The 23,743-nt window shown below is 34.3% G+C and overlaps 2 protein-coding genes across 2 annotated transcripts; one reads left to right on the top strand and one right to left on the bottom strand.

Annotated features, from left to right (window-relative positions):
* Positions 1-2,272: 2,272 nt before the first annotated feature.
* On the top strand, positions 2,273-9,985 carry LOC122281844 (UDP-glycosyltransferase 74F2-like). The gene is made up of 2 exons (XM_043093657.1): positions 2,273-3,020; positions 9,111-9,985. The coding sequence occupies exons 1-2, from the start codon at positions 2,316-2,318 to the stop codon at positions 9,837-9,839; spliced, it is 1,434 nt and encodes a 477-aa protein (XP_042949591.1). The 5' UTR covers positions 2,273-2,315; the 3' UTR covers positions 9,840-9,985.
* Positions 9,986-22,096: 12,111 nt separating this feature from the next.
* On the bottom strand, positions 22,097-22,777 carry LOC122300884 (secreted RxLR effector protein 161-like). The gene has a single exon (XM_043111834.1). It carries the CDS (start codon positions 22,775-22,777, stop codon positions 22,097-22,099), a length of 681 nt encoding a protein of 226 aa, XP_042967768.1.
* Between the last annotated feature and the right edge of the window lie 966 nt (positions 22,778-23,743).

Below are 23,743 nucleotides of genomic sequence, written 5' to 3'. Positions count from 1 at the left end.
GATAAAGAAACCATTGGAATGCTCGAAGTGTTGAAAGTTGATCCCATGTAGCACGTGATGTTCACAGCTTGCCTCCCATGGTGAATGGTATGTTTGATGATGCTTCATCTTAAAGCAATTGCATTGGAATATCCATTTATTTAGAATTTTGTTATATACAAGCACAATCGTGTACTAATCTGTGTATCAATACTGATTTATTCATACTTAAAATTTAAATTAACACTGGTTTCAATAAAATCTACTTTTTGACCAATCACATCATATTGATGCACATATTAGTGCACAATTATGCTTGTAACTATATTTTTCCATTTATTTAATTAGTTAGCCAGGTGTTAGCCTTATTTTCATTATCTTGTTGAGAAGTGTCCATTAAGCAAATAATATAATATTTTTATTTTCTCTTTGGTTTTGATTATTGAACAATAATTTTATTTTCTTAAAGATCATGATAGTTTTTATATATAGATTGTTGGAAATTATGAAGATGAAAATAAAAAAATAATTAAAAATTTAAAAAGTTATTTAAGAATAAATAAAAAAGATTCATTAAAAAACTAAATAAAAACTTAAGGCTCGGTTTGGATATATGGTACAGATGAGATTATCTTCACTAGTTTTTCTTATCCAAATACATTATATTTCTTCTCTAAATTTTAAAAGTATTTATTTAAATAAACAGTATGTAAACAATATATAAACAGTAAAAATCTAACATAAATAATATGTGAACAGTACATGAACATTGTATGAATAGTGAAATTTGATATGAATAGTAGATAATTTGGCTACTTTATTAAACAGTAGAACCCACATATTTTTTCAATTTTAAAAATTAAAAACTATCTTATTTTATCTCACTATTCAAACACATATTTTTTTTACAAATTACTTAATTGTCTTTGATGGTAATGACTCGAATGGAGGGCAGTAAATAAACTAAATAAATTAAAATGAATCATAAGATCACTGTGAGCTGCTTGCTTCTCACTTTTGGTCAGCCTAAAAAAATATGTAAGCCTGTACGTACTGATAAATCATAATTGGTACCAGGGCCGGGTTGGTGGTTTCTAATGCTATTTATCCCCTTCAATGTTATCGTTCAAAGTCACCGTTTGAATATTTTAATTTATTTTACTTAATGGTTAAGACAATAATTATTAATAAAGTTATATAATTTTTTAAATTTCTTAAAGATTAAGAATGTTAAAAAAATACTTACAAGAAAATGATAAAAAAAAAAACTATTAATTTGTACTAACGGTATTCCCAATAGCACACGATGGGCAGCCCGCTAGCACCATCTTTTTACAAATTATACTTGAACCTTGATCTCTATATCAAGATCTGGGCGTCAAATGCTGTCGATACCGGGTGACTTAGAGCTACTCATGTGAAAATAGATTAATAGTCTCATTCTAATTAATGAGGCAATTTTAAAAGTACTTGGTGACACACATGAATACTATATTCTTTTTATTTCGTCATTAGTCTTTTTTCCATTGAATTTTTTTCGACAAAATTTTACTGAGACATATTCTTTATGTGTAGTCATTCAAAGGGAGAATATATAAATCGACTTGTATAACCGCCTTTAGCCATCAAACTGACTTAAACTATATATAAACTATTTTTATACTTTTATATATATATGGATATCATTCACTTATACATTATGATATTTTTAATATTGAATAATAACGCTTTTGTTTTATAATATCATTTTTTTTAGTTTTATAACAAATAAAAGTTAAATTATTAATTAACACGAGGCTTTTCGCCCATAATTTCCGCTTTTCCAAGACCGGTCCTTCTTGTGCAAACATTAATAAAGAAGGAAAATGCTACACAACTTCTCAATACTTTACATTCTATTTTTTTTTAATTTTTTAATATTTTTTTTTGAATTTATTCTTTTTAAATTAATTTAATTCTTTTATTTATTATTTATATATTAAATATTTAATAAAAAATAAAATAATAAAAATTAAAAAAACATGTAGAATGTAGAGTGTTAGAAAGATATGAAGATTTTTACTTGCTGCTGCGCTTTGTGTCGATGACTTTGTGGTGGGGTGTGCAGAGCAGGGAGAGAGTAAGAAAGTGAAATAATAATAATAATAAAAAGAAGTGAAAGGCTATTGTTGTCATATATCGAAGTCTAAGTTAAAGATAAAGGCTCGGTGGTATAACGCCATATCAGCGATTCCTCAAATGGTAATCAACCAATAGCTTTTTGCCTAATTTGCCCAATCGATACTGAAGTCAAAAGTGACACAGATAGAGTGACGGAGATAGATCAAGAGTGATATATGTTGAGAGAGAGGAATCGACGGAGAGAGAAAGAGAGTGAGAGAGAGAGAGAGATGGAAAACAGAGCATACAGAGGCCATGTCTTAGCGCTACCTTATCCAAGCCAAGGCCACGTAAACCCTTTGCTCCAATTCTCAAAGAGATTGGCCTCCAAAGGGCTTAAAGCAACCGTAGCCACCACCGTCTTCATCTACAACGCCATGAAGCCCCATAACTCACCGGACGGCTCCGTCCAATTTGAAACGATATCGGACGGCTATGATGAAGGTGGGTTCCTCCAAGCCGAAAGCATCCATGCCTATCTCACCCGCATGGAAGCCAAAGGCTCAAAAACCCTATCCGACCTCATCCTCAAGTACAAAGACACGGTAAACCCTATTGATTGCATAATATATGACGCTTTTTTGCCTTGGGCTTTGGAAGTAGCCAAAATGTTTGGCTTGCTTGGAGCTGCTTTCTTTACTCAAACTTGTGCTGTTAATTTCATATACTATCAAGTGCATCACGGGCTCTTGAAGCTCCCTATATCTTCCACACCCATCTCCATTCCTGGTTTCCCGTTGCTTGACCTTGAGGACATGCCATCTTTCATCTCTGTGTCCGGGTCCTATCCGGCTTACTTCGCGTTGGTGATAAATCAATTTTCTAACGCAGACAAAGCCGATTGGGTTCTTGTCAACACTTTCTATGAGCTAGAGCTTCAGGTCAGTACTTATGCTAGCTACTTACACACACACACACACACAGTAGATACAATAGTTTAGGTTGAGCAATTAAGATGGATGAAAATAAATCACACGACATAATTGAAAAAATATTAACAGATAGTTTACCTTCTTGTTCTCTGTGGTAAGTAGTCCAATTTATAAAAACACGGTTGTTTATTAATCTCCCGATTATCAAAAAGATTTCCTATTTACAAGGGTACAAGGTAGAACATTAATTAGCTTTACATCTCATGCATAGAACTATTAAAGGTAAACTTTATTAGAAATCTACAAATGAGTATATAAAATATTACTGTTTTTCATTAAATAATTAGAATATTCTGTAGACAAAGGTAAATTTAAAGAAAAGGCTCTATATATCGTGGTTTTGTGTAAACAGTGGTTTTTTGGTCATATTTCTCCAATCATATTTCCTATATGTACATGCATCTTGTTGTAATACAGAATTATGCAGGACTAATACAGACCCTTGAAATTAACCAGATTAATTATATATTGTTGTAAAATAACATTGTAAAATTGTATGACCACCTTGAGCTAGCCGTCAAATGCACAGTGCATAGTGCCAGCATAGTACTGCATAGTAACTGGCATAGTAAATGGCCGACATCGCACAGTATGCATAGTGCCAGCATAGTACTGTATAGTAACTGGCATAGTAAATGGCCGACATCGCACAGTGCGCATAGTGTCAGCATAGTACTGCATAGTAACTGGCATAGTAAATGGCCGACATCGCACAGTGCATAGTGCCAGCATAATACTGCATAGTAACCGGCATAGTTCCCTTTGTACGCCTATATATATCGTTGAATTCTTTAAGAAATTCATAAGTTTCATAACTTCTCTGAGTTCTATCTCTCTCTCTCCTTTCGATAGTTTTATAACACGTTATCAGCACGAAAGTTCTGACAATCTTGAAGCTAATAGTCCTCTACTTCAAGTAAGTTTTTCAATATATTTTTATATTCTTGATTTATATATGTAAAAAATGTCAAATCTTACAAAATTAGAATTCGTTGCTCTTGACATTTCTGGGAAAAATTATTTATCTTGGATCCTTAATGCTGAGATCCATCTGGATGCGATGAACCTGGGAGATATAATTAAAGAAGGAAATCAAGGGTCCCTGCAGGACCGTGCTAAGGCAATGATTTTCCTCCGGCACCATCTTCATGAAGAATTAAAAACTGAGTATTTAATGGTGAAAGATCCACTTATTTTGTGGAATGATTTAAGGGAGAGATATGAACACCAGAAAACTGTAATCCTCCCAAAAGCTCGTCATGATTGGATGCACCTGAGGTTGCAAGACTTCAAGAGTGTTAGTGAGTATAACTCTGCACTCTTTAAAATTAGCTCGCTATTGAAATTATGTGGTGAAAAAGTCACTGATGATGACTTGTTAGAGAAGACATATACTATTTTTCATGCCTCGAATGTGCTCCTGCAGCAGCAGTATCGAGAGCGAAAGTTCAAGAAATATTCTGAACTTATATCTTGTCTTCTATTAGCTGAGCAAAATAATGAGCTTTTATTAAGAAATCACCAGTCACGTCCTACTGGTTCTATATCATTTCCTGAAGTGAATGGTATTAGATTTACATCATTCCCAGAATCGAATGGTGCATCTTTTCAAAGAAAAAGAGGACGTGGACGTGGTAAGAAAAACTATAGAAGTGGAGGTCCTAGAAGTGACCACACTAAAAGGGATAATAATAGATATACACCGTACCACCAGAAGTGGTTCAACTCAGAGAAGGGCAAAGGTCCTCAAAACAAATTTTTAAAGAAAGATGAAGATGGATGCCATAGATGTGGTATGAATGGACATTGGGCTCGTACCTGTCGTACAGCCAAGCACTTGGTTGACTTATACCAATCTTCTATAAAAGAAAAAACAAAGAAATTTGAAACAAATTTTGCTGAACCATCATATGCTTTAAATTCTATAAATGGAGAAGATATTACAAGTCTTGATATTTCTGATTTCTTTGAGGATTCTAGTGGTAGAGTTGATCATGAAAGTGTTCCTTTTTAATTAATGTATTTCCTTTATCTTATTATAAAATATTTTTATATTCTACAATGTTTTGTAGTAATGAAAGTTTTATTTATTCTTTTATACTTATTATAAATTATTGATGATATGATTTATCTGAGAATGGAAATGGAGCATCCCTGAAGGATCGCCCTAAATCAATAATTTTATTGAGTATCTCATATGAGTGATACTTGTACCAAAAACTCATTATGATTTATGCACCTGAAGTTGCATAATTGAAATTGTGGAAAGAATATATATTTGAATGAACGTCTCGAATGTGCTCCTAAAGTAGCAATATCGAGTATGCTCCTGAAGTAGTAATATGAAATGCAAACGTTCACAATATATTCTAAATTTGTGTCAGGTATTTCAGTGACTGAGCAAAATAATGAGTTTTTGATAAGAATCATTAGTCACGTCTTACTAGATCTATATCATTCCCTGAAGTGAATGATAATGAATTTATATCATTCTATTCCCTGAAGTAAAAAGAATGATGTGTTTCATTCAAAGAAACTAAGAGATTGGACGTGATAATGAATATCTTTTTGGGCCAGAAGCTCGTATTGGAAAAGCTGTTAGCTTTCTCTTTGAGATGATATTATACAAGTTATTGAATCAAATATTATGATGCATCAAAAGGTGATATGATTCAAAATATTTGTATCTTTTCATGGTTATCTTGATCATCCAAAATCAATTATGATAAGTCGAATGATTTTCATATGGACGTCCATAAAAGAACCAGAAGATTCTTTTACTATAAAGTCTTACCACCAGAAGTGAAAAGAAAAATTTGCTTGAAGCAAATAAGATGAAATTATTCAACGTTATCTTGATTATCATATGTGAACCAGAAGTTCAGATGATAATTAAATTTTGGATGCAATAAGATAAAAATGTCTCATATTCTAACTGCTAAAATTCCAGCGAGGATTGAAGTCCCTGTAGGACAATTAAGAAATTCAGCAGTCTAAAAACATGTATAAAGGCATGTGAGACTTATCGATACAAAAGATAGAGTATCTCAAAAGAGAAAGGCACAAATAATTTGGTGCTCCTGAAGAGGCCATACCCACAAAACAAGCAATAAAGTCCATCCAAATTCTTTGTATAAAATTCTCCTATATAAACTCTTGAAAAGTGCCTCCTGAAGAGATTTTTCATGAAAATGTCTTCCCTTTAAGAGGGACAGGTACCTGAAAATAACGAGATCTCGAATAATGGAGAAATTATGGATAGAAATAAAATCGTTGTCGACGACGTATTTCCATATGAGATGGCAATTGACATTACTAGAAATAATGGAGAAAGTGAATCAAGAACCGTCGAAGAAGACCGACGTAAAATATTGGCCAATATTTGAAAGAAACAATTCCTACAGAATTGATTCACTAGTAAAATATGATGCATCGGGACTTATAGTCCAAACACCTAAAGAGGTGATGCTTGTTGAATGTCAGTGGGTATTTATGGAAAGGAAATAAAAATGTGATATATAAATCACGAGTCAGTTTCTCAATTCCTGCAGAATTGATATCACTAAGTAAAATGTGATAAATATGGACTTGAAGTCCAAACACAAATGAAACAATATTGATATGATTTTAAAGTGGTTAAATCATATTAAGATTTTTATTAGCTTGAAAGTTATCGAGAGTTTGGATATGCATGATTAACTGCATATTTATATGGATCATTGGATCATGATATATATATGAAAATCCCTGAAGGATAGGAAATGTCTGGAGCTTCTAATATGAATACATTTGGAAATATGTATTCTATCAAGTTTCAAAGATCCTTATATAATCTAAAGCAATCCAAACGCAAATGAAAACAAGCTATTGTTGCAGTTTATATATATGATTTAAATGTCATTGAGGCTCCAAAAGAGCTCATAAAAACTGCACATATTTGAAATATAAATCTGAAACCCTTGCGGCTTCAAGGGGAAGATGGATGATGTTATTAGTCACGAAATACCATCTTTTAATACAATTAGTATTTCAGATTCATATTATGGGTTTGATATGAAATGTGCATTATTAAAGAAGAAATAAAGCACACAGAACATTTACCAAAAGATAGAAACACAAATATGAATATTTGTGAAATATTATTTTATTATCTTGAAACAAGAATTACAGAAATTTAAGGCACTTTGCCTCATTCTTCAAATGCTCTTGTTCTTCAAGAATCTGCATGGCATCCCTATCTAAAGCGGTGGGCAATCGAAAAGAAGACTTAAGCAAGGATTTTAAATTCCTATTCTCTTGCTTTATTGATTCTATCTTCATGTTGGACTCCAGAAGAAGTCGCTGAAGTATAGCAATATTCTCATGGAGATCGTCAACTCCACAAGTTCTGGATTGCAGTCGCTGAGAAAATGCGACAATGGATGATGAGTATCGGGTACCGAGACTCACAAGCTCATAGATAGCTTCATTATCTGCCCTACGAGTCAGATCATTATATTGCATGATAGCACCTGTGGTAGAAGCAGGAACAGCTGATGAACGAGGTGCAGAGTACCTCATATATTGGCTATGAGAAGATCGCTGAGCCATTGCAGAGTAAAAATGCAGAAAGAGATTGCAGAGTAAAAATGCAGTATGATTACAGAAAAGTGAAGAAGATGAGATGTGAATGAAAATGAGCTGAATATCTCTTTTATAAAGAAAATTATGATACAACATCTCTCGTGAAGCAAGAGAAAAGAGACGAAATATAGCTTCATAGCTCTGCGGCGCTTGACAGCACGTCTGACAGCTGCGATGCCTAACAGCACGCCTGACACCTATAGAGGAGTTGAAAATCTGCGGTGCTTGTCTGATCTTAAAAGGCTGGCCACCGTTTTTATTAAAAAATGAGGTTAGCGGTTTAATGTTGATGAATTCTCCACTAACTGTGTTATTTATAAGAACTCCAGAAGAGTACAACTCCAGAAGAGTAGTGATGAGCAGAAAGATCCAGTTGTGATTATTTTATCAACATGGATCAAGTCCACAGTTAGTTGGATGTACAGATGCGAGTTATCTTTCAGATACACACAAGAAGATCATTGCAATTCATGAGAAGAAAGTTGAAATTGATATCAAGAAGGTACGGTCAAGTGATAATCTGGCAGATTTATTCACAAAAGCATTACCAACTGCAACATTTAAGAAGATTGTACAGAACATTGGAATGCGGAGACTTGAAGACCTTTTATCATGCACTTTTCAGGGGGAGTAACGTCTTGAAGACTTATGCTGATTGTACTCTTTTTCCTTCGCTAAGGTTTTATCCCACTGGGTTTTCCTTCGCAAGGTTTTAATGAGGCAATCTTAAAGCATTTTACGGTACACATGAATATTGTACTCTTTTTCCTTCGCCATTGGTTTTTTCCCACAGGGTTTTTCCTTGACAAGGTTTTAACGAGGCATATTCATTATATGTGGTCATCCAAAGGGGGAGTGTTGTAAAATAACATTGTAAAATTGTATGACCACCTTGAGCTAGCCGTCAAATGCACAGTGCCAGCATAGTACTGCATAGTAACTGGAATAGTAAATGGCCGACATCGCACAGTATGCATAGTGCCAGCATAGTACTGCATAGTAACTGGCATAGTAAATGGCCGACATCGCACAGTGCGCATAGTGTCAGCATAGTACTGCATAGTAACTGGCATAGTAAATGACCGACATCGCACAGTGCATAGTGCCAGCATAGTACTGCATAGTAACTGGCATAGTTCCCTTTGTACGCCTATATATATCGTTGAATTCTTTAAAAAATTCATAAGTTTCATAACTTCTCTGAGTTCTATCTCTCTCTCTCCTTTCGATAGTTTTATAACATATATATATATATATATATATTTATCATTTTTGCGTCTCTCTTTCTCTCCTTTGTATTATAAAATATAAAAAAACCATTATAATATATATATGTGCGTGTGTATATATATATTGATCTCATGATTTGAAATCAGTTTGTAGTTTTGACGTTGATCGTTTGTGCTTTCTCACAAGGTCGTGGATTCCATGTCAAAAGTTTGCAGATTGCTGACGATTGGGCCAACAATTCCATCTTTCTACTTGGACAACCGTATCGAAAAGGACACAGATTATGGGCTTAATCTTTTCACATTAGATTCTTCTGTTTGCATCAATTGGCTCAACAGGAAACCAGCACGATCTGTTGTTTACGCGTCGTTCGGTAGCATGGCCGGTTTAAGCAAACAGCAAATGGAGGAAGTGGCATTTGCTTTAAAAGGAAGCGATTACTTATTTTTGTGGGTAGTCAGGGCCTCAGAGGAAGCAAACCTCCCAGAAAACTTTGTGGAAGAGGTAGGCGATAAGGGCCTCGTGGTGCAGTGGAGCCCTCAACTGGAAGTGCTATCGAATAAGGCAGTTGGGTGCTTTCTCACGCACTGTGGGTGGAATTCGACCGTTGAGGCATTAGGCTTGGCAGTGCCGATGGTGGGGATGCCACAGTGGACTGACCAAAGTACAAATGCCAAGTTTGTTGAGGATGTGTGGAAGGTGGGAATTAGGGTCAAGATTGATGATCATGAGAATGGCATTGTGGGGAGAGAACAGATTCAGTCTTGCTTTAGGGAAGTAATGGAGGGGGAGAGAGGGAGAGAGATGAAGGAGAATGCCAAGAAATGGAGGGCTTTGGCTGTAGCAACAATAAGTGAGGGTGGCACTTCGGACAAGAATATTGATGAATTCGTATCTAAAGTGACGAGCCGTTAGTTGGCCAACATGATTTTCTTAGTTTTACCATTTAAATGATGTGTAAGGTACTTACCATTTAAATGATGTGTAAGGTACCTTGAAAATAATTCTCTTAAATATATATGATTTTTCAATAATATTAAAATGTCACTTCGTCTTTTTCTTTCTCTCCTATCGACACTTATATAACCGGAACCCCCCTTTTTTTTTAATGTTCTTTCATAAACTTGTCTTACTTTAATATTGATTATAAATTGTCAGGAGAGAGACAAAAGCTGAGATGAACAATAGATGGACGAATATTTGAAACTTTAGACGACTCATTTTGTCCTTGTAACTTGTCCCTGTAATATTTACATAAAAGTGGTGATGCCAAGGTTTTGTCCTTTCGTATTATATATTTTAGTTTAAAAATTAACATATATGTCATGAATGGTAAATATTATCCACATGAAGGTGATTTCTCGAATGCCACAAGAGGTTTACTTAGAGAAGGAAATTGGAATGGTATGGAGGATTGGAAATGGTAGATTCCAGAACTCCACCCCCCCCCCCCCCCCCCCCCCCCCTCCCCTTTTTATTTTTTTTTTGGGGTAAATTGAAACCCCGCCTCGAGGATTAATGCCACTCTCTGCCATTGTCAAAGACTTGATTGATGGATCAGCTACTAGAACTTGGTAGATTGATCTTATAAAGGATATATTCGATGCAGGGGATGCAAAGGCAAGGGGTCCCTAGCTAAGCGTACATGATGAGTGTGAAAAGAAATTAATATGGCATTATACCCCAGATGCATGGACAGTTTACTCATGTCAAGAGTGCATATATTCCACCCACAGAAGCAATTAGAAGCAAGAAGTATATGTAGGGGCATTCTTCTATATATGTTGAATTCTAGATAAAAGATTTGGAGCATGCATGAATACTCCAAATGCAGTCAAATTGTTTTTATGGAAAGCGTGTAATAATATGGACTACCTACCAAGGCAAATTTGGCTAAAAGGAAGCTAATACAAGATGACAAATGCCCTATACGCACTATGAAAACAGAAAATACTGCACATATTGTTTGGAGATGTGTGGAGTACTTAATTGTTGGCATGCAGTAAAGGGATTCAAAAAATGTGCTTGCGGTCATGTGGATAATATTCTGCAACTGTTACAAATGCTTGATGAAAGACTAGAGCAGAAAGAATTTGATAAATTAAGCAACGGTGCTCATTATAATGCGAAAGTTGTGGTTTAGAAGAGATTCTGTAGTTTTTGAGGGACATATATGTTGGTGAACCAAGCTGAGTAGTTCCTTAAAGATTTTGAAGAGGCTAGAAGAGGATATATGATTAAATAACTGATGTACAAAAGTGGCAGGGCGCTCCTACAGATCAAGGATATTACAAAACTAATTGGGATGCGGGTAGCTGGATGCAGATCATGCAAAAAGTAATATGATTGGCATTGGGGTTATGGTGAGATCAGATCATAGTGGAGAAGTTAGAGCAGCTCTACGATATTCTCGATCAATATCATTTTGTTATAATTCAACAGTAGTTGCTGATCAAGTTGGATCAGCTTTTATCATGAGAGTAGTAACTTTCTGTAGAGAATTGGGAGTAACAGATGTGATACTTGAAGTTGATGCCATGCAAAAGATATTAGATAATAATCTGAGTTAATGTGGACACTTAATTGAAGAAGAAGCATGAAGAGATACTCGGGGAGGCAAACCATGGCAGGTGGGTTATGTGAATCAGAACGCTAATATGGTGGCTCATAATTTAGCTAAAGATGCATTATATTATGTTGATGAAATTGTTAAGATTGGAGGAAGTACGGAGTGTACTAAATCTGCTGTAATGGCTGGACTTTGTTGATGACTAATGGATCTTTATTGTGATTTTAAAAATAAAAAAACCAATCTGTCCTCTTTTTTTTTGAAAAATAATAGGGCCCTATTTTTATTTTTATTTTTTTAAAGTAGATTTTTTTAAATGTTATAGATTTTTCCATTAAAAAAAAAATACAAGGCCCGCACAAGTTATTTATCATGAATACTATATTTTTTTTTATAAAATAATATCATCAATTATCATTAATAATAATAACAACCATTTCTTATAAGCTTTGTCCAGCCATATAGTCAGAGCAACATGATCTGGGACATCATTCCACTATATTGCAATATCTTCAACTCTCCACACATATCTTGCTAGACGATATGCGCCTCATTTCTCTGTTAAATATTTTAACATGAACATTAATAAACGGATCTTCGATTTCATATGATTCACAATAATAAACAGTAATAAATAAATACGTACCTTTCTCTATCAGTTTGATGAAGAATTAAATCTGGCTATGAGAGAAGGATCACCCTAGCAATTTCGCCTCACAAGTGTCTCACGATGGCAAAAGGCACTCTAATGTTGTAGGTGAGAACCCTTTAATCCCTCAGTGCTATTTATAGATTTCTGACCATCAAGAAATCTAAGAGTTTGTATCTGACTATAATTAGAGATAGAGTTTTAATCTTATCTCTTAGGATTTCTGTTATCCCGTTATCACTCATCTTTAATCTGATAGACTTGAGCTATTTCAAATTCTATTAAGATGGGTGTGTGGGACATAGAGTTTAAATAAAACTCTTACATTCTCCCACTTGGCCCATACGCCCATAAAATAATATTTTCCGTTCATGGGTTTATTACAGGAAATTAACCATACTGCGCAAATTCATTTTGTTGCCCAGATGACTAACACAAGAGGGGGGTGAATTGAGTTGTATTAAAAAAAATAACAATTATAAATCAAATATATAATATAAAATATAAACAAAATATGAAATAACAATAAATATAAGGAGTAAGGGTAAGAGAGAAGCAAACTCAGTATGTTAACGAGGTTCGGCCCCACTGCCTACGTCCTCGCCTCAAGCTACCCCTTGAGGATTCCCAAATTCACTATTCAACCTCCTTCAGGTGGAGATAGAAACCTATTACACCTTTGAACAACACCGCTACAAAGGATCCGTGTAGAACACCCTCTACACTTGCAATCACCTTACACGTGGTGATTCAACTATTCCCTGTGTAGAATACTTTCTACACACACAAGGGTTATACACACCCTTTTTCTGATACAAAAGCTGATAGTGGGTAGGTTATCAGAAAACACTCCTCAACGAGTGAAATAAGAACAATACAGCGTAAGCTATATCTCTCAAAATGAACAAGGATTAAGGCTCAATGTTTAGAGAAGAGAGAATGAAAGCTTTGAATGAATGTTGTATGCTCTTGGTGTTGTAAATGTGAAGCTCTCAAATGATCTATTTATAGGCATATGAGACTTCATATTCAAATTTAAAAAGATTCACATGTCAAAGACAACATCATTCACTTTTTCAAAAAATTCAAATAAAAGGTTCTTCTTTTTCAATTGTCAAAGACAACATCATTCACTTTTTCAAAGAATTCAAATAAAAGGTTCTTCTTTCTCAATTGTCAAAGACAACATCATTCACTTTTTCAAAAAAATCAAACCTAATCTTTTACTTTTGGCATATGACAAAATGAGCACACTTTCATTTTCAAAAAATTCAAACCTAATCTTTTACTTTTTGTATAAGTCTAAAAAAGCATCAATCACTTTTGAAAATATTCAAATAAAACATGCACATGTGAAAGATGACAATCAATCATCTTTAATATTTTCAAAGTTCAACCCTTTAATCAAGGCATGCACATGCAAAAGATGACAATCAATCATCTTTCAAAATTTTCAAATTTAATTTTCAAAAATATTCATGCACATGTGGAAAATGTATTTTAATGCTTTATGATAAAATATTAATTTTGAGCATTAATCCTAATTTCGAATTTTGAAGAGATTTACAACATTATTCTATAATTTTAATGTGAACTTGTTCCCTTCTTGCTCATGCTTGTTTCCTTGATGTGCTTGACTCCATTGTGTAGACAACTTGAGCTTGAGACTTCTTTATTCTTTGAATTCATTTGTTATCATCAAAATCCATGTGTAGATTTATAATCACATGAAACTTGAAATCTTGAGTTCAACAATCTCCCCCTTTTTGATGATGACAAATATTTGATAGAACTTGAAACCTATATTAATACTTAAGCTCCCCCTGAAAATATGCGTTAGTTTTTCAAGCAAAAGTATAAATATAATTCCAAGCATATATAACAAGTTTAGCAATTTAAACAATGTTAATGTTCTAGTCTAACACTTCTCCCCCTTTTGGCATCATTAAAAAGGATCCGCAACAAGAAAATGGACTGAAGAAAACGATGCGTTTAATAGTCACTGTAGATAGTTGAAAAATGGAGCCGTCCGTGACCCGACAAGTGCTGCAAAGCCTCGAGGCCTAACTCTATGAATTTAATACGGCTGAAGATTTAAACAATCGCCTGATGTTGTTGACAAACGGGATTGAAGGCTCCGAGTTTCTATAAAAAAATGATCATTTTCATCTATCGGATGCCAAAAAAATAATCACTTCTTGACCTGAGTTCTGTTTTTCCACAACGATAGAATGGCTGAGCAATTCTCTTCCACTAATGTTCCAGACTTGAATCAGGAACCCTTGACGCATCAATCATCAATCTTCTCTCCTGAGGCCGTCAATACCATGATAGGAGCAGTGAACCGTTTTTCTAGTAAGGCTGATTCTGAGATTATTGCAGAATCAAGAATGCTCAGTAATCAATATGCTGCCTCTGTTACGATCATGTCTCGAAGGTTAATGGCGAGGGTGAGTGAGATTGATCATCTTAACATGCAAATATCTGAGTTACGACAGAAGCTTGCTAATAAGGATAGTGAGAATAAAAGGCTAAAGCAAGAAAACCAAGAGTTGAAAAAATTTGTAGATTGGTATGCTCATGATCTGCAACCACGAATAGAAGAGCTGGAACGAGAAAGGGTTCAGATACAAGGTCAACATCGGCAGATAACAGCAGAGGTTCATCGTTTACTAGAAAAATAGGGACAATCTACTGTTAATCTCGCTGGCTTAGTAAGAAAACTTTTGACAATGTGTGTCCAGCATATCTTGTATTTCTTTTGACTAAATAAGATTTGAAGAGAAAATAGTTTGTCTTATTCTTTATGCTATCTCTATAAAATCAGTCCTGAAGTTCATCTAATCCGCATCAAGTTTTCATCTCATCTCTATAACTCATCTGCATTTCTTCAGCATTCTCGTTTTAAGCCTTCTATTCTTTTCTCAATGGCTCATTCTTCTAACATTTCTCTAGATCCATCCATGAGGCATTCTGCATCTCAACCTCATGTTCTTTCTGCAGCTACCATTGGTGCCATGTTGCAGCAAGAAAATAATAATCTGACTAATAAGTCAGATTCTGATGCTATTTATGACTTGGTGAGTCTTGGGACTCGCTACTCTTCCTCTATTGTGGCTTTTTCTCAGCGGCTACAAGCCAAAAATCACGAAGTTGAAAAGCTCAAAGAACAAATTGTTGTACTTCAACAAATTGTTCAAGAGTCTCACACAAGGGAAGGAATCATTCGGCAGAAGAATAAACAGTTGAAATCTTTATTAGATTCTTCATTCCGCTTGCCGGTTCCCATGAATAAGAATGACATGATATTGTATGAAGAGAATGAGCGTCTCAAACATGAGGCTAAGAATCTCAAATTTATGTAAAAGTATTAAAAAAAATCTATCTCTATTTTTATTGACTCTGGTCTATCTTTTAAGAGATATTCATAGCATGCATCATACCTATTTCTCTTCTGATCATACATAATCTATCTTCTGGTAAAGGTTTTGTGAAAATATCTGCTAACTGATCGTGTGTGTTTGTGAACTCTAACATTATATCACCTTTTTGCACATGATCTCGAAGAAAATGATACCTTATTTCAATATGCTTAGTTCTAGAATGTTGTATTGGGTTCTTTGAAAGATTTATAGCACTTGTATTATCACATTTGATTGGAATGTGATTATACATGAGTTTAAAATCTTCAAGTTGTTGCTTCATGTAGAGAACTTGAGCACAACAACTACCCGCAGCAACATATTCTGCCTCAGCAGTAGATAGTGCAACAGAATTTTGTTTTTTACTAAACCAGGAAACTAATGCATGACCTAAGAAATGGCATGCTCCACTAGTGCTTTTTCGATCTATTTTACAGCCAGCATAATCTGCATCTGTGTAGCTGATTAAATCGAAAGATGTGTGCTTAGGGTACCATAACCCTAGGTTAATTGTACCACTAAGATATCTAAGAATGCGCTTAACTGCAATTAAATGTGATTCTTTTGGAGATGATTGAAAACGTGCACATAAGCACACACTAAACATAATATCTGGTCTACTGGCTGTTAAATATAATAAGCTACCAATCATACCTCGATATATCTTCGAGTCAACTGGCTTACCGGATTCATCTTTATCAAGTTTAGTTGATGGGCTCATTGGTGTTCCAATTTCCTTAGCATTTTCCATCCCAAACTTCTTCAGTAATTCCTTAATATATTTTGATTGATTGATGAATGTCCCACTTTTTGCTTGCTCAATTTGTAATCCGAGAAAGAATGTAAGTTCACCCATCATGCTCATCTCAAATTCTTCCTGCATAGTCTTAGCAAAAACTTGACACATATTTTCATTAGTAGCACCGAATATTATATCATCAACATAAATCTGAATCAAAAGAATATCATCATTTTCATATTTAATGAAAAGAGTTGTGTCGATTTTTCCTCTTGAAAAACCTTTTTCAATCAAGAAACCACTGAGTCTCTCGTACCAAGCTCTAGGAGCTTGTTTAAGTCCATATAGTGCTTTTGTGAGTTTGAAAACATGATTTGGGGAAATATGATTTTCAAAACCTGGAGGTTGCTCAACATATACCTCTTCATTTATAAAACCATTTAAGAAAGCACTTTTAACATCCATTTGAAAAAGTTTGAAATCTTTATAACAAGCATATGCAAGTAGCATTCGAATAGTTTCTAATCTTGCGACAGGTGCATATGTCTCATCATAATCGATTCCTTCTTCTTGATTAAAACCTTGGGCTACAAGTCGAGCCTTATTTCTAGTAATGACTCCAGACTCATCTTTCTTGTTTCTAAAAACCCATTTTGTTCCAATAATAGTATAATTTTTGGGTCTAGGAACAAGTGTCCAAACATCATTTCTTTCAAATTGATTCAACTCTTCTTGCATAGCTAGAATCCAAGATTCATCAAGAAGTGCGTCATCAATATTTTTGGGTTCAATTTGAGATAGAAAAGCAGTATGATTACAAATATTTCTAAGAGATGATCGATTACTTACACCTTGTGAAGGTTCTCCCAAAATTTGTTCCACTGGATGATCTTTCACAAATTTCCACTGTTTGGTTGCATCTTGTATTAAATTTTGATGATCTTTCCTGATGGCTCCATGTTGAACTTCCTCTATTGCTTTCTCTTTGTTGAGATTGAGACTTTCTGTGTTATTTATACCTTCTATTTCTTCATCAATAGATTTCTTGGAGAGTGGAGAATTAGATTCATCAAATACTACATGCATAGATTCTTGTACAGTTAAAGTCTTTTTGTTGAATACTCTATAAGCTTTACTATTAGTAGAATACCCGAGAAAAATACCTTCATCAGATTTTGCATCAAACTTGCCTAAATTATCTCTGTCATTCAAAATAAAACATTTGCATCCAAATACATGAAAGTAACCAATGTTGGGCTTTTTCTCATTCCAAAGCTCATAGGGGGTTTTATCTAATTTAGACCTTAACATAACTCTATTTATAACATAACATGCAGTACTTACCGCTTCGGCCCAAAAATAACTAGGCAAGTTGTTCTCATTGAGCATTGTTCTTGCCATCTCTTGAAGAGATCTATTTTTCCTCTCTACTACCCCATTTTGTTGAGGAGTTCGAGGAGCAGAAAAATTATGAATAAAACCGTTTTCATCACAAAATGTTTCAATATTTTTATTAACAAATTCTTTTCCCCTATCACTTCGGATACTTGAAATAGTATAGCCCTTTTCATTTTGAATTCTCTTGCATAACTTGGTAAAGGCATTATGTGCCTCATCTTTATGAGCAAGAAAGATGACCCAAGTATATCTAGAGAAATCATCAACAATAACAAATGCATAATATTTTCCTCCTAGACTTGCAACTCTATTTGGTCCAAAAAGATCCATGTGTATCAGTTGCAATGGTCTAGTAGTGGAAATATGTTTCTTAGTTTTAAAAGAAGTTTTTGTTTGTTTACCAAATTGACATGCATCACAAATTTTGTCTTTAAGAAAATATGTTTTTGGTAAACCTCTCACAAGATCATTTTTTGAAAGTTTGGAAATAAGTTCCATGTTGGCATGACCTAATCTTCTATGCCATAACCAACTAGTTTCATTTTGAGCTGACAAGCAAATAGCATCTTGTGAGGTAATTTCTTCAAAATCAATTGTATAAACATTATTGTTTCTAAAAGCAATAAAACAAATATTACAATCATGATCATTCAAAATAATGCATTTATCCATTTTAAAAGTAACTGTAAATCCTTTATCACATAATTGACTTATGCTCAAAAGATTATGTTTTAAACCTTCAACAAGTAGAACATCTTCAATTATGAGAGAAGATTCATTACCAATTTTACCTATTCCCACGATCTTCCCTTTCGAGTTGTCTCCAAATGTCACGTGTCCTTCTTCTTTAGATCTAAGATCAAAGAACTTAGTCTTGTCTCCCGTCATGTGTCTTGAACATCCACTATCTAAAAACCACTTATTTTTGCTTGTGGATGACTTCATGCATACCTATAAAAACAATTAAAATGATTTTTCTTGGTACCCAAGTTCTTTGGGTCCTTTATTTATTAGTATTAGAAGAAACAAGATTTTTAGGTACCCATATGGCCCTAATAGTCATTGTATGATTTCTTCTAATAGGACAAGTATGATAATTATGACCATTTCTATTACAAAAATTACAAATAGCATGTGACATATATGAAAAACTTGAATGATTATAATAATATCCTTTTTTGACAAAATTATTTTTATGAAAAGAATTTTGAATATTAGTCTTTGAGGTAGAATGATTATCAAAGAAATTTTTATAAGGTTTGTATTTTTGTTTTGGCATATATCCCAAACCTGCCTTGTCAAAAACACATCTTTGACTACTAAGAAGTTTTTCAAAATTTCTTTTTCCATTCGTAAAGTTTTCAACAATATTTTCTAAATCGGTTTTCTTCTTATTCAATTCAAGATTTTCATCTTTCAAAATGATACTTTCTTTTCTTAAAATTTCAATTTCGTTTGTTAAAGAAGAATTTTTCTTTTTCAAAGCAGTATACTTGATACCCAATTTTTCAAATTCTTCATAAATCTCTTCTAAAACATTTTGCAATTCTTCATATGAAGGATTTTCAATATTATCAAGATTTGTTACCTCAATGTCATCTTTAGCCATAAGACAAAAATTTGCTGATTCTTCATTGCTTGCTTCACTATCTGAGCTACTTGAATCATCATCCCATGTAGCTTTCATTGCTTTCTTGCCCTTGTTTCGATCTTTCTTTAGCAGAGGACAATCTGGCTTGATATGACCAGGTTTATTGCATTTATAACAAATTAAAGTGTCGTTTTTACCTGAATCTTTCTTGGAAAACTTTTTGAAAGATTTCCTCGGAGGAGTTCTATTTTTCTTCAAGAACCTCTGAATTCTTCTTGTTATCATCGCAACTTCTTCATCTTTATCGTCATTTTTCTCATCTTCATCACTTTCACTTTCATGAGGAACAGCTTTAAGTGCTAAACTCTTCTTTGGCTTTCCTTCTTCTTCTCCTCTTTTCAATGTGTACTCATGGGTGATAAGTGACCCGATGAGTTCATTGACTTCGAGCTTCTTGAGGTCTCTAGCTTCAAGAATCGCTGTAACTTTTGATTCCCAACGTTTTGGTAAAGAGTTGAGAATTTTTCTTACTATCTCTACCTTGGAATAAACTTTGCCAAGAGCTGTCAAGCTGTTTATGATGTTAGTAAAACGAGTGTGCATACTAGAAATAGATTCATCATCATTCATCTTAAACATTTCATATTCATGAGTAAGAATATAAATTTTTGATTCCTTGACTTGCGAAGTTCCTTCATAAGTTACTTCCAAGTTATCCCAAATTTCCTTTGCCGTAGCGCAATTCATTATTCTATTAAACTCATTTCCATTAAGAGCATTATATAATAAATTCATAGCAGTTAAATTTAAAGTATAAAGTCTATCGTCTTCACGATCAAACTCTTCTTCTTCCTTTTTTGACCTTTACTCCACCAACCACTTTTGTTGGAATATAAGGTCCATTTACAATACATTTCCATATTTCTCTACCTTGAGCTTGAAGAAATATTCTCATTCTAACTTTCCAGAATGAGTAATTATCTCCACAAAAGAGTGGAGGCCGACTACTAGATTGACCTTCACCCAATGAAGCTGCAATGTTAGCCATAAGATCTTAACTCAAAAGATAGTTAATCTTATAATAGAGCTCTTAGCTCTGATACCAATTGTTGCCCAGATGACTAACACAAGAGGGGGGTGAATTGAGTTGTATTAAAAAAAATAACAATTATAAATCAAATATATAATATAAAATATAAACAAAATATGAAATAACAATAAATATAAGGAGTAAGGGTAAGAGAGAAGCAAACTCAGTATGTTAACGAGGTTCGGCCCCACTGCCTACGTCCTCGCCTCAAGCTACCCCTTGAGGATTTCCAAATTCACTATTCAACCTCCTTCAGGTGGAGATAGAAACCTATTACACCTTTGAACAACACCGCTACAAAGGATCCGTGTAGAACACCCTCTACACTTGCAATCACCTTACACGTGGTGATTCAACTATTCCCTGTGTAGAATACTTTCTACACACACAAGGGTTATACACACCCTTTTTCTGATACAAAAGCTGATAGTGGGTAGGTTATCAGAAAACACTCCTCAACGAGTGAAATAAGAACAATACAGCGTAAGCTATATCTCTCAAAATGAACAAGGATTAAGGCTCAATGTTTAGAGAAGAGAGAATGAAAGCTTTGAATGAATGTTGTATGCTCTTGGTGTTGTAAATGTGAAGCTCTCAAATGATCTATTTATAGGCATATGAGACTTCATATTCAAATTTAAAAAGATTCACATGTCAAAGACAACATCATTCACTTTTTCAAAAAATTCAAATAAAAGGTTCTTCTTTTTCAATTGTCAAAGACAACATCATTCACTTTTTCAAAGAATTCAAATAAAAGGTTCTTCTTTCTCAATTGTCAAAGACAACATCATTCACTTTTTCAAAAAAATCAAACCTAATCTTTTACTTTTGGCATATGACAAAATGAGCACACTTTCATTTTCAAAAAATTCAAACCTAATCTTTTACTTTTTGTATAAGTCTAAAAAAGCATCAATCACTTTTGAAAATATTCAAATAAAACATGCACATGTGAAAGATGACAATCAATCATCTTTAATATTTTCAAAGTTCAACCCTTTAATCAAGGCATGCACATGCAAAAGATGACAATCAATCATCTTTCAAAATTTTCAAATTTAATTTTCAAAAATATTCATGCACATGTGGAAAATGTATTTTAATGCTTTATGATAAAATATTAATTTTGAGCATTAATCCTAATTTCGAATTTTGAAGAGATTTACAACATTACTCTATAATTTTAATGTGAACTTGTTCCCTTCTTGCTCATGCTTGTTTCCTTGATGTGCTTGACTCCATTGTGTAGACAACTTGAGCTTGAGACTTCTTTATTCTTTGAATTCATTTGTTATCATCAAAATCCATGTGTAGATTTATAATCACATGAAACTTGAAATCTTGAGTTCAACACATTTCCTGAAACTTTCATAGCTCAAAGTACGTTACATGAGTTCTGTAATATCAATGTTAAATCAACTACTGATGCGAGTCATGGCGGTCCTTTGTTATATAATCAACAAATTCCCTTCCATGTACCACAACACCAGCAACCAATTTTACATGATCTTTAATTGGGATAATTAAGGCTAATACCGTAATGCCTTGGGTTCCAATTCATGTCTGTTGCAGACATTATCTTGTCACCATTCTTCCAAACCATTCAATGTACAAAGAATTGGAAAGACAAGAAAACAGAAACAAAACAACCATAATAGATATCATTAAGTGTCTAAAACAAAATAAAAGATCTACGAGCTCAATAACATGTTTACATCATAAGACCCATTCTGTCAACATGTTCTTTAAACTGTTTCGCTACTAGACCCTTTGTTAATGGGTCTGCTATCATAAGCGTAGTACTAATATGTTCTATGGACACTGTCTGTTTCTGTACTTCCTCCTTGACACTTAGGTATTTGAGCTCCATGTGTTTAGCACCTTTAGAATACCTATCATTTTTGGAGAAAATTACTGCAGAGGAATTATCACAATAAATTCTCAGCGGCCTTTCTATAGAGTCAACAACTCCAAGCCCTGAGATAAAGTTCCTCAGCCATAAACCATGCACTGTGGCCTCAAAGCATGCCACAAACTCAGCCTCCATTGTTGATGAAGCAGTGATAGTTTGCTTCATACTTTTCCATGAGATTGCTCCACCGGCTAGTAGGAAAACATATCCAGAAGTAGATTTCCTACTATCAGAACAACCGGCAAAATCAGAGTCCGAGTATCCAATTACCTCTAAGTTGTCAGTTCTCCTAAAGGTAAGCTGGTAATCCTTAGTTCCTTGCAGATATCGCAATACCCTCTTTGCTGCTTTCCAATGAGACATCCCTGGGTTACTCTGGTAACGCCCAAGCATGCCAATTGCAAAACTGATGTCTGGCCTCGTGCAAATCTGTGCATATATCAAGCTCCCCACAACAGAAGCATAGGGGATTTTTGCCATCTCTTTACGCTCCCACTCAGTTTTAGGACATTGTGATAGGCTAAACTTATCACCTTTTGATATCGGAGTATCAAGTGATGAGCAACTTTTCATGCCAAATCTCTCAATAACTCTTTCTATGTAATTTTTCTGAGACAATCCCAACAGTCATTGTTTTCGATCCCGGAGAATTTCAATTCCGATCACAAAGGATGCCTCACCCATATCTTTCATTTCAAAGTTCTTAGATAGAAAACCCTTGGTTTCATAAAGTAAGCCAAGATCACTACTAGCCAATAAGATATCATCAACATACAGGATCAAAAATATAAACTTGCTCCCACTGACCTTTAGGTATATACATCGATCAACGATGTTTTCTTTAAATCCAAAGGCAGTAATGGTATCATTGAACTTTAAGTACCACTGTCGGGAAGCTTGTTTAAGCTCGTATATTGATTTCTTAAGCTTACATACTAGGTGATCTTTGCCCTTTTCTGAGTAGCCCTCTGGCTGCTCCATGTAGACCACTTCATCCAAACTTCCATTTAGAAAAGTTGTTTTCACATCCATCTGGTGTAACTCTAAATCAAAATGAGCCACCAATGCCATAATGATTCTGAACGAGTCCTTTTTAGATACTGGAGAAAAAGTCTCTTTGTAATCAATGCCTTCTTTCTGGGTGAAACCCTTAGCAACAAGTCTGGCCTTATGTCGTTCGACGTTGCCTTTAGAGTCGCGTTTGGTCTTAAAGACCCATTTACACCCGACTCTTTTACACCCTTTAGGCAACTCAACGAGATCCCAAACTTGATTTTGATCCATGGATTTCAACTCTTCTTTCATGGCATCGATCCATTTACTAGAATCACATCTCTCTATAGCTTGTGAAAACGTTAGTGGATCTTCACTTGTCCCAATGTCAAATTCAGATTCTTGGAGATATACTGTGACGCCCCCAAATTCCGTTTGGGATCGGACGGACAT

This window comes from Carya illinoinensis, chromosome 1, assembly GCF_018687715.1.
Source record: "Carya illinoinensis cultivar Pawnee chromosome 1, C.illinoinensisPawnee_v1, whole genome shotgun sequence".
Lineage (NCBI taxonomy): Eukaryota > Viridiplantae > Streptophyta > Magnoliopsida > Fagales > Juglandaceae > Carya > Carya illinoinensis.
This window is presented reverse-complemented; position numbering and strand designations above follow the sequence as displayed.

Bases quoted from the DNA above. Each gene is read 5' to 3' on its own strand.
- LOC122281844 (XM_043093657.1), top strand. From the start codon at position 2,316: ATGTTGAGAGAGAGGAATCGACGGAGAGAGAAAGAGAGTGAGAGAGAG. The intron at 3,021-9,110 runs GTCAGTACTTAT...CTTTCTCACAAG, and splicing joins TCTATGAGCTAGAGCTTCAG to GTCGTGGATTCCATGTCAAA.
- LOC122300884 (XM_043111834.1), bottom strand. From the start codon at position 22,777: ATGGCAAAAATCCCCTATGCTTCTGTTGTGGGGAGCTTGATATATGCA.